Source organism: Mustela lutreola, chromosome 12 (assembly GCF_030435805.1).
Source record: "Mustela lutreola isolate mMusLut2 chromosome 12, mMusLut2.pri, whole genome shotgun sequence".
Taxonomy (NCBI): domain Eukaryota; kingdom Metazoa; phylum Chordata; class Mammalia; order Carnivora; family Mustelidae; genus Mustela; species Mustela lutreola.
The window spans coordinates 34,330,001-34,342,500 of NC_081301.1; the positions used below are offsets into that span (position 1 = coordinate 34,330,001).

The 12,500-nt window shown below is 33.3% G+C and overlaps 1 protein-coding gene across 5 annotated transcripts in view; it reads right to left on the reverse strand.

Annotated features, from left to right (window-relative positions):
• Positions 1-12,500, reverse strand: part of ZCCHC7 (zinc finger CCHC-type containing 7) — a 246,328-nt gene that overhangs the window by 17,181 nt on the left and 216,647 nt on the right. For all 5 annotated transcript variants that reach the window (XM_059143189.1, XM_059143192.1, XM_059143188.1 and 2 more), the window contains one exon: positions 11,848-11,883. In XM_059143189.1, the coding sequence (XP_058999172.1) occupies positions 11,848-11,883 (36 nt within the window). The remainder of the gene's footprint in view (positions 1-11,847; positions 11,884-12,500) is intronic.

Genomic DNA, 12,500 nt, shown 5'->3' on the forward strand with positions numbered 1-12,500 from the left:
GCCATTGAAAGCACCATATATAATGATATACCTGTATCTTTTATGTGTTAAAAAACTATGTCATGTACCCAACAGACCCCCAATCCATTGGGTAATTCCTTAATTAGGCAGATTTTTGAAACATGTATTATGTACACAACAGACCGGAACGTCTCCTTTGGAGCATTTTCTAGTCTATCGGGTGATTACATCATTAAGCCACACATGCTACGTAGAAAAAAAATCCTTATGAAAATTCATGAAAAAATGTACAGCACATCATTAGCATGCAGCAGACGTGTATGCTTTTGATATTTTCTCTGGTAAAAAAAAAAAACTACATGAAATAATTAGTCCAGGTCATGAAAACATGAGAAAGGTACCAGACACTGGTGAAAATGAAAATTGCAAAAAAATTGCATCTCTCATGGTTTAGCTGAGAGTAATTTGCTTTATTGGAAAATGGATTCTAAAACAGTGTTCATTTGAACTACAGCAGAATAAAAAGTGTTGCTTTATTGATTTGATATTTCCTACACACACCTAACTTCTTCCTTAATCCCTTTTTTGGATACTCATAAGTTTTATAAACCAGTGGGTTGAAGGTTGCAAATGACCAGTGGTAAGACCATTAATTATTCAAGGCCTTTTGGTACTGTGTGTTTGTATGCATATATCTTCATTTTATGTAACCAAGAGTATAAGGGGCTGCATGAGTGTATCTTTTTTATTAAGTTGAGATTACACTAAAGTAATACGAAGAGAGGTAAACTGTTGGTATAACTTCCAACAGTGAAAAGATTATATATTCACAACATTAAGCATTAGGCAAAAAATCTCAAAAATGATATATTTGAAGACTAAAATAAATGAAGCACAGGTTTCATTAAAGAAGCTATTAAGCTTATTAATTTATGACTTTTCTTTTTCTAAATGAGATCCTACCCTCCATCCCTGCCCCCCCAAAAAACCCACCAACAAAAAAAGAAAACCTCAGTAAGCAGAGAACAATGAACATATGCAAGACAGTAAGGATCACAGTAATTCACTCCCTGAATGCTCCAAATCTTCATGGCTTAAAAAGCATCCCAATTTTCTCCAAAGGTAGTGGCATTTATTCACTGGGCCATAGCTAATTTTACATGGAATGCAAAAATGTTAGTTTAAGTTTAATTTACCACCCTATTTAAATATTTCCAATGTAGCTCTCAAACTGCAGAGCTATCCCTCCGTCTATTTTAATTTTAAAGTAAGTTAGCAAAGGCTTCCTTCTTAATCCCCAGAGACTACCTACATAGTGACACAAACGCACAAATTTATGACAGCAACATAAATGCCCTTCTGAAGTAATGTGCAACATTAAGTGAAAATCGTTTCCTGGAAAGATATTATAGGTATCTATATTTTATTTGCCATCTTAAACATATCTGGGTCTTTATGGCCTTATTTTAAAAATGTATTTCCTTTTTATATTTCCTGGTGCAAATGGATTGCATAAATAAGCAATGTGCTATGAGGCTTCAGACCAGCCGATAAAACCTTTCAATTTTCATGCCAGCTTCTTCTTTTGTAATTCAAATCCGCCTGGAAACTGGCAGCTCTGAAAACTGAAACAAGCACTGCCACAAATACCTTGTAATGCTATCGACCTTGTCTGCCCATGCAGTGAGAAAGGGGGATGCGTATGTGTCTGCAGCCATCCAGATAACACAACTCATTTTTTGGGGGGGGGGGGTTTGGGGTGGGGATAACAGAAGCCAGCCCCAGACTGTGCACCAAAAGCAGTCATTACCAGGCGCGCTGGAGAATAAGTCTCTTCAAAAACCACATATGAGGCTGAGCCACTGCTGTCATTACCAATTTTAATTTAGCTCCTTCAGTTTGCCAGCCAGATAAACTCTTTAGTGCTGTTTTTTAATCTATTTGCCACATTTTATGTTTAAGATTATAGTAATATGGATAGGAGAAGGAATCACTTTTAGAGGAAATAAAGAAATAGATCCGCTTATCAGCGCCCATCAGAAAGTTCATTAATCAGCCAGGCTTTGTGCCCTCTAAATTGAAAGGTTAAATAATCCTCTCAGGAATATTTCTCGGCCCCTCCGCCAATTGTCCGGAGAGGAGCTGCCATTCATAGCACGCGGGATCGGTGACAGGGTATCTTACCACTGTTTGGACCCCAAACAATAATGGACAAATGGCCTGGTTTACAAAGAACCTTTTAGTACATGGATGGAAAAGGACCACAAGCTTTGAAGCAGGGTGGAGGGAGAAGGGAGTGAAGACAGGATGTGGGGGGAAGGGACCGAAAAGAATACGTACATGTGTGAATCCGTGGATATCTGAATGTTTATTTGGGTGGACTATAAAACAGAGAAGCCACATTAATATACGTCTTCCAACTGTACGAAGTACTTAACATCCTCAAATTTGCTTAAATATTTTGCATACAACTGTATAGAAACCATCAGTGAAAAACTGGAGATAACAGAGCTGTGGCTCTATTCTATTTATTAGCTAAAACACAGAGGATTCAAATAAACACCAAGATTTTCATTTTTACCATAACTCCACATGACTTACTACACACAGCATACTCCCCCCAACCCCTCACCCCAAACAAGCGTGCTTATTCGCCTGAAATGGTCTTAACCAACAGTCACAAAGGCAGGGAATTCCACAGCTCTAAGGGCCTGTCTAAAGAGGGGAGAGTAATGCTTTTTTTTTTTGCTTTTACAATACGCCTTATCCTAGCTCCGGCTTTTCTTAAAATAAAGAACCAATATGGAATAGTAATGCTCTTTGAAAGAATACAAATCACAGGCACTGAGAAAATGCTTAATTTTGTGTTGCCTTTTTTGCTGGACATATAAGAGGATACATGCGGAAGTCTGTAAGAGTGACCAAGCTCTTACACCTCAGCATCTTGCTGTGAAATCAAGCTGGTTTCTGGCATCAGTCATGTGAAGGCATGAAGCAGTTTCATCTGAAGTACAAAAAAACTGATACGCTATTTTGTTTCCTTTCTCATCTGATTAACATAAACCCTCTACCCCTAGCAGAAAGTATTATAATTGGGGTGTGTGTGTGTGTGTGTGTGTGTGAGAATTGTTCAGTTTCACATTATTCTGAAGATTTATGTAATTTCATTTGCTCCTGATAACTATATTCAGATGATACTGAAGTTGCCACTTAAGAACCGAATGTTTATAACATATTAATTATATTATGTATATATTTTCAAAATGATATAATTGTATCTTTATATGGTACATTAGGAGGAAAAGTAGCCTAAATATTTTTGTGATCTACTTCTTAAATGTCTTTATGATTTTTAGACAAATCAAATTAAGAAAATAATTTAAATTTGTTGTACTTAAAAGTTACCTACATTTCTAGAAAAGACATAAATAGTAAGTAAATGAAAAGTGAGGTAAATACTTTTGTTAACAGAAGACAGTGTTTGTGAGTATTTTGATTTCAGTAACTATAAGGAAACATTTTTAGGAGACAGAAAGTAAAGAGGTCATTATGAATCTCCTCATCTTAGGCAAATTAACAGTCTTTTCAAAAGACATTATAATATAATCTGGTAATCTGAGTTGGGGCTATTAGTCAAGAGGCCATCTCTATAGGTGTGAGGTGTGTATGGGCTTGCTTTACTGGAGCTCACACAGTGTTGAATATGAGCTAGGTACTGGGTATTGTGCCAAGTACTTTACATTTATTATCTCATTGCATACTTACAGCGAGAAAGCACTATCCCCATTTTTCAGATGAAGAAACCAAGGATCTTAGAAGTCAAATATTTTAACTAGGTTTGACCATCTAAGTATATTAAAGAGCCAGAATATAAGCCAATGTCTGATCCCAAAGCTGGCATTCCTTTCTCTATTATAATAAGAACAACATTTCCTAGTAATTTTCTCAGAAATAAGTCTGCCTCTTTAAAACAATTTTATAGCACGTTTTTTAAGGATTTCAGTAAAATGAGGAGGAATAACTGTATGAGGAGGTATAACTATAAAAAAAGGAAACAGGAGAGATCCAAGAAAGACAAACTGAGGTTTTATTGTATAAGCAAAGCTAATGAACAATCCAAAATTTAGTTACTCTAACTGAAAAGAAATGTGAGGTAATCCACAAATACATGTAAACAATATTTACATAATATTAGTATTTATAGACACAGATACATTACAAAGTTATAAAGATGATTTTATAATTAATCTAATAGATTTGACTTCATATGAATTTTGAAAAAAGGCATGAAAATAATGTGGTACCTTTATTACCAACTGATTTATACACATCAATTCTTTTTACAAAGCTAATATGGGTTTCTGAACATTCCCATGGAGAAACTCTTGTTTTGAAATGTGATCTACATTGGTGTATTGGTACACCAGATAAGGCAAAGGTCTATTTTAATTCCAAGGGTATTAAATTTTATTTATTTATTTATTTTGGTTAAATGGTTTCTAAATACGTAGCATTTTTCCTCATATAATATTTTTGATATTTAAAAAAAACCCAAGGATATTAGTTTTGGATGACCATTGCTGAGTTCAAAGTAGTTGAAAGAAAATAATTTCAAATGTACAAAAACATAACTCTTATGACTTTCTTATATGTGAGGATCAAATGGCAAATGAACTTCAAGTCTAAAATCTGATTGATTTTATTAATAATTCATTAACTTTTAGTCATTTAAGAGATTTTGCTTTTAAAATCTTGAACTTAATTCAATTTAAGATTACTAATACAGTTTACACCGTAACAGAAAATATAACACTAGTTCAGAGAGACTGTTCATGTCAACAAGTCAAGGGGTTCTTTCAGGAGTCTTTCCCTGAAGATTATTCAAATGACTGACCAAAACCCTTAAAGGTTATGGTTGATCATGACTGTGAGTAACTAAGTGATTCCTAAATACTTAAGACCTGTTAGGAATTACTGTAATCTACCATGTCATTTACATGCATGACTACTAAAAAGGGATGTTTAATACAAGTATCATTGGTCCAGTATACTTTATCTACTTTTACTCTTGCACTAAAATGTCCAGGGAAGATTATGACAAGTTCAATCAGGTGGAATATATTTATTTAAGGAATGGCATGAATCACCTGTTCAAAATACATATGAAAGATAACCACTTAAATATGCTAAAATTATTCTACATAATACTTCTATTCTCTTTATGCATGGTTAACATGACAAAGAATAGGCATCATTCAACATTTCAGATTTTTAAACTATAATTTATTATATAATTTATTACATAACATCATGAAGTGTTAAACTGGATTTTGAACATTCTCAGGCTACCCGTTTATATTGATTTTTGTTATAATGGGAGCCCTATTTCAAAATGTAGAGTTTTAAGTAAAAAAAAACAACGTAGTTTTATTTGCAATTATGTGAAGAATGTATGTGTTTCTTAAGGAGAATAAAATACTTTAAAAGTGTTATATATTAAAATTACAAATACTTAGAAATAAAATTTTATTACCACAGAATGTAAGTATTAAGAAGCAATTGCCCCTATAATGACTAACTATAATTCCTTTGTAAGTAAAGGTGACAACACCTAAGGGAATATGAAAGGGCTCTGAAAAGTTCAAATTAATTTGCATCCTTCTACCAATCTCAGGAGAAATCTTTGCCAACAGGAAAAAAGAAAAAAAGTCCACAATAAGCATTCCCTTAAATTTTTAAAACAGAAGTAAAACCTGAAGCCCCTATAGTAAATACGGAAGTCCTAAATGCAATGGTATTTGTCCCCAGCTACTAAGGGGCAGACAAAAAGGCACAGGGACTTTTTTTGTTAAATAAAAAAAGTTAACTGTTTATAGTAGAACTTTAGGTTCAATTAGTTTATTACTGAACAACATGCGCTACCTAAAAAATGACACGATGATCGGTGACTAGGACACATCTTCAGATATTTAGAAGATGGGAAAAACACAGCTGCACCCAGGTCAAACCATTTATAAGGAATCTTTTATAAATTGTGTGACTGCTGCATAATTTTCATTGCTTGATTATCTGAAATACTTAAATTTATAAGAGAATTAATGTCATAAAGCACTTGATATTAAATATCTTAACACAAGAAAAAATCTACTCAAAATATGCCATATTGATTTCTCATTTAAAACAAATTAATTTTCACATTAAAATACTGAAAGTCAAAAAGTTGGAAATTCACTCTGAAGGCAATGACAGCTCAGTATTTCTTAGAAAAGAAGAATATATGAAGGCTCTCCTATGTGTGTCACTAAATAAATAATGAATTCCATACAAATCTAAATTTTATTCTACTCCCATTCATTAATAAGTTTGTATACATACAATGTCTAAATTTCTGAGGAACACTGTGAGGGGAAAAATAACATGTGCATTTATAATTCACAATGTTCGCTTTTTCCTCTTTCTTTCACAGAAGCTTTAGAAAATGGCTTTTGGATGATTTGGCAAACTGTATTTATTTTTAAATGAATCTCATTTATTGAGATTGATAATTCCAGGTTTCATTTGCTCTGAAATTGCATTTTCCAATTGCTTTCAATGATAAGTTCTAGAAAAATGTGGTCCAACATGCCAGCGAAATAAAGATTTATTAAAAAAAAAAAAAAAAGAAAGAAAACTCAGTTGACCTACTCTGTAAATGTAGTAAGTACATTTTATACTAAATTCTAAACATGGTGAGATTGAAGTAAAAATTGCTAGCAAAATGTTGACATTAAACACTTTAAGAACAAGGTGAGTATTTAAATATATATATAAGCATTCACATAAATTTTCCATCCAAAAAATATTTTAAAGTTTTAGTCACTGTCCAAATGTCTTTTCTATCTCTGTTAAACATGGAGTAACAGAAAATAGTCACCAGTGCTCATTTAGAAATTGTTTTTAGTCAGACACCAAGTAACTTGAAACAAAGCATTTTCCTATTTACTTTGTAGTACAATGGGAAGACAGCCTTGAGGTACTGCAAAATAGCTGAGTGCTTCTGAATCATCACAGCATGATTACACTCACCTTAGTAGTATTTCAGCAGTAAGGGCATATTTATTGTGAAAACTAAATCTCTGAAAATTGACAGATATAAAATCTCAATAGCAACTTTTAACCCATCAAAACATTGAAACAGCAATACCAGATCCTGAGGGGGGGAAAACCCCTACAGTTGAAACAAGAGTATTCCTGGTTCTTGAGGAAGTCTGCAAAGTGAACTGAACTACCAAAATATGAGCCTCTGAGATGAATTTGTATATGATAATCTGTATGCCAGGCCTCAAGATAAGGTACCCCCCCAAAAGTTGATTTAAATGTTCCAAAATAGAATGTGGCCTAGTTCTCACTTGATTCTGGAGTTATAGAACACTTTAAAAACAGTATGTAACCAGTTCTATCTTCTTAAACACACCCATGGAAAAGGACATATCATATCTTTTATGGATGGGTTCTTATGGGTTTTGGGTTTTGCAGTTCTGCTTATGTAGCCAAAGAGCTCTCAGAAAAAGATTTAGGATTCCCAATACGTATTCAATTAAGAGAGAATGAGGTGTTCTCCACCCCCTCCCCCGCAAAAAAGAAAAGCTTCTAGCTTGGGCTGACTTCTGGAAACTCAATTTTTCATTTAAGTTATTTTTAAAAAATGCACTCCAGGGTTAGGCAGTTAGAAAACTATTACCCATACCATTTTACATCACAATTCCAGGATAAAAACTTTTGGATACCTTTTGCCTCATAACCAAATTCCACTTTGTTATTCCTCCCTTTTGGACTAGAGCATAGCTCTAGAGTTCAATTTAAATCTGTTCCCATTTAGGGTTACCTTCTGTGTGGCATGGCATAGGATGCTTTAGAGTAACATTCTCCTTTAGTGTAAAACCCTCATTTCCATACTGTGAAAACCCAGAAAACACATTTCTAAATTGATGTTCCCAAGTAAGCAGAGAAAAACTGAGGAGCAAAAGGAAACGAAACTGTTCATTATGGTCCATAAGATACACTCTGGCATTAAACTAGCTCAGGTAAGACATTGCAGATTACTACTGAATTCCGGTCACCAGCTTTTTACTAGGCTAGACAGGAAGGCAAAGAAATCCTACTCCTACCCATTTCCCTGATAGCAAGTATTTTACTTTTTAAGTGTGAATTCTAGGCATTCCAAACACCATATAAAAAGAAACATTTAAAAGGCAATTCTTCCAAAAAAGTTACAATTTCTTTCTATTTAAATTGTTAGCTATAAAGATAGTAGGTTGTAACATATTTTAACAAAGCACACAAAAAGAAATCCAAGCGCAAAATTAAACATAAAAGATGTATTGTCCTTTTTGATTCTTAACACACACAGCCCCCAAATAGCAAACTCCTAGTTACTTTTTTTAAAGTAAGTAGATTAAAAACAAGATTAACAAAATGTCCAAAGCATGTCAAATTATAGCCTTTACTAGTTAAAAATTCTGTTGGTTGTAAAACTCTGTTGGTGGCCATTTTGGCCTAGGATTTTTAATATAAATGAGACTAGAAATGACAGGGAATGGGGGAAGGGACTTTCCTTCTTGAATAGTTCAACAGGGAAAATTTTATCTAGACTGAGTTATCTGAAAGATGAAAAAGAATATTCAAAGTCAGGCTACCAAAATCTGAAAATATAACAGAGATTAAAATACAAGAACAGTGGTATAGTATTGAAGATTTAAAAAACTTTACAAATGTTTCTGGAGGAGTAAATACATAAACTATTTGGGGAAATTACTTAATTGCTAAGTAAAAATAATATATTTTTCTTTTTCCCATGCAGGGCTCCAAAGTGATTGTCTAAAGTCATTGAATTATATGGCATAAGTTTATAGTCATTAAAATATACCAGAAAAATATACCAGAAAAATGACATAGCTAAATTAGTTGTTCTAACATGCATACATAATATGCATATGTATCTATGTAGATATACATGAAGTATCTTTTTATCAGAGTTTTATTGGCATGTACCCTTTAGAATGATGGTCTTAGTTATTTTTAATGAAGTCCAGTCAAGTTTGGTTAAGAAGCTGTTCTATTTTAGGTCGTATTCAGATACAAGCTGTTAAGAAGACTTTATTTTTATCTCACTTAACTGCTGAAAACAATGAACATTTCCTTTCTTTAATTTTCTTACTTTAGAATGTGTCTTAAGAAATTTTTGATTTGGAACATTTTACAAGTCCCCTTATACCAATCAACTTCACCATCTTTCTTGTGTGTATGAGAAATAATGCTCTATTTAATCTACAGACTTTTTATTTTAAAGAAAGAAAGCAATTCCTAAATAGACCTTAAATTGTAGTTGTCAAACTTTAAGCTGTTTAAATGTCCTTCTGGTCTTACTGATAAAAAGCAGATAAAAGCAACTGAAAATTTCTCAATGTAGGCATTTCCAAACTGGATAAACACTAATCAACTTATTCCCCCAAAAGCACAGTTCATTTTGGGTAAGAAATGGACCCTTTTCGAGTTAAAGAAAATTAATCAATGATTAAATGCGGAAATTTCCAGAGTTTTAAGAAGACTGGTTTAAAGGAATATACAGTGGCAATTCTAACTTAGGTTTCATTGCTTGGTCATTGCAGAGTGATGGCACATTCACATGTGAGGGCTACTATAAGTCAATAGATGGCAGTCCATCGCCTAGTAAAAGGGCTGAAGATGATGAAACTCACCATGCATCTTGCTTTTATTCAAGATTAAATATTGCTTAATTATAAACATTTGGATTTGCATATACCTAATTACTTACTGATTTTATTTTAGATGGACTGATACGTAGACACACGTTGTATCTGTACTAGTTTACCATTTATATATGCATAGTAAACTAATTCTGAATTACTAAGTATTAATTTAAACTTGACAATTAGAAATCATGATAGTTACCTGCAGTATTATTTTGAAAAATTAATCAGAACTCCAGAGTGAGAAAAACAGACTTTCAAAACGATTCTGTTATACTTATAAACAGAATATATTGTAACTCCCCCAGAGGCAAATTCATTCTGTTTTCACTTGTTTTTTCCCAACTATTCTTTTTAAAATGTTTTTCAAAGGCTATAATATCAAACAACCCTTCAAATAATTCTGTTATACTAAACACCGATTTCTATCCTTCTATGATAGTTATATAAAAGAATATAGGTGCAAGTAACGAAGAGTGTCTTTAGAGCAATACTTCCCACACTTCAAGTTTTCAAGGCTGGAATTCTCTAACTTAGGGGAAAAGGAAAAAGAAATGAAATTGCCAAATCATTAGGCTATTAATAAAAATACTGATGAAGAAAACTGCTATGTAGTTATAAAAAGTGACTATGATGTTGAAAAATATATGACTGGATTTCAATCAAGTTTAGGCTACAATGATTTCACCCCAGCATGTGAGGACAAAAAATCTGCTACATAAGTATAAACATGATATATCCATATGGGTTATATCTGTAAGATATGTGTCTTAACATACACAGGGGCATGTACATGTGTGTTTTGGTATAACACTAAATATTTTAACAAAACCCAATTTGGGACTGAAGGATAGTTGAGGAACCATAGCTTTCCACTGAGAATTTTTATATAGATTTAACAGTGATAACAGAATATGAAAACATATTCCTCATGAAAACATGTATTATTCCTTGCATCCTGGGCCTTGATAGACATATTGGTAGTTTGAGTCATGGTTTACTTTTTATTTCTACAAGAGGAGAGCAGTAAGAGGACATGTTTTTGTCAAACTTTGTCCTTTCTATTTTTGCCACTTGAATTCCTATAACCAAAACCTTTTTGATATGTTAACCTTAAGGAACAGCTTTTATAACACTGTTATAACTATGTAACAATAAGAACAATTTTTATTATTGTGTCTTACTCAGTGTAGCACATTTATTATATGAAAAAATGACTACCAGGGCTATGGTGAATTACCAAAATTATTTAAGTTGAATATTAAAAACCAGCTTCGTAACACTGAGCACTAGTCAACTGATTCCATAGTAAATTATGTTTTCTACTTCTATTTAGCCTAAATTCAGAATAAGAGGAACCCAGATAATTGAATAACCTGAATGATATTTTTTTTTTTTTAAAGACTTTATTTATTTATTTGACAGAGAGAAATCACAAGTAGGTAGAGAGGCAGGCAGAGAGAGAGAGAGGAGGAAGCAGGCTCCCTGCTGAGCAGAGAGCCCGATGCGGGACTCGATCCCAGGACCCTGAGATCATGACCTGAGCCGAAGGCAGCGGCTTAACCACTGAGCCACCCAGGCGCCCTAACCTGAATGATATTAAGCAGATGTTTATATATTCTGAGTAAGTTAAGAGGAACTTAAGGATATGACAGTTGAATTGTTCTATATGAAAGATACATTGAGCTTTTTTTAGTTTCATTAAAAATGTGCAAAAAATTTCAGTAAAGCCAGAAAAATGATTATGGAAGATATTATGGATTGTGTGCTTATGGACTGTAGATAATATAACAGTTTAAAGATACTTGATTATTATTATTTTTTCTATGGCTCCTAGCATACTTTTCCCCTTTAATTTAATGAATGTAGTCCAGGAAGACTGAGATACCATGATGTAATCATTAAATGACGTGAGTAATAAAAAAACAATCAAAATCTTTTCAGAACAGGAAGATAGAGAACAGACTGGTGGGCAGGGGAGAAGAGGAAAAGTGTATTATTGCTTTCTCAGTGCAAAAACTCTTCAGATGTTTATTATCTTCCAGTAGAAGATGCTTGTCTATATTTTATGGTCAGCAGTTCAGAGAAGGATAAATAGGCTAGGTCTTGGGAAAATAAAAAAGGTGTTTCTACTCACCGTTAGGTGATACTGCCTCCAGATTTCTGGGCAAGCCTGGAAAATAAAAATATTGATCAGCTGGGAGCATGAAACAAGGTACTTTACAGCCTGTTGGTTTTGGCATAACCCAGCATCCACCGGTGTCGGTCACAGGAAAATAAGAAGCTTAACAGAAAGGGTCTGCATTTCAGCTTCAAAAACCTGGCTAGACAGTTTAATTGAATTTTACACTGGTTTAACACACTCCCTGCCATTGTCAGAAAGCCAGTAACAAAGTTTTCTCTCTCTTTTTTTCTTTTCAGGTTAGAAGTTTTGGGGCACTAAGATGTGATTAAGAGCCATAACTCAGTTAAACTGATAAATGAACAGCAGTGGTCAAAATCAGTAAGACTCACTAAGTACACCTTTTAAAAAGAACATTTTGAACCTTGCTAGTATGATAAAAAAAAAACAAAAACAAAACCAAACAAAAACCAATTTAATAGCTTTAAAGAAGACTTCACTGTAGGTATATATTTCTGATGTCTGTTGCCATCCTTTACCAAATCACTTGCTGCTAACTGTCAATACTCTGTGAAATAAAGTAAAAAGAGAATTAAAACAAAAAACAGCTTCAAGAATCTGAAGTCCACATCTTTTCCCTTAAAAGCTGCCTTCTCTGTCTGTACATT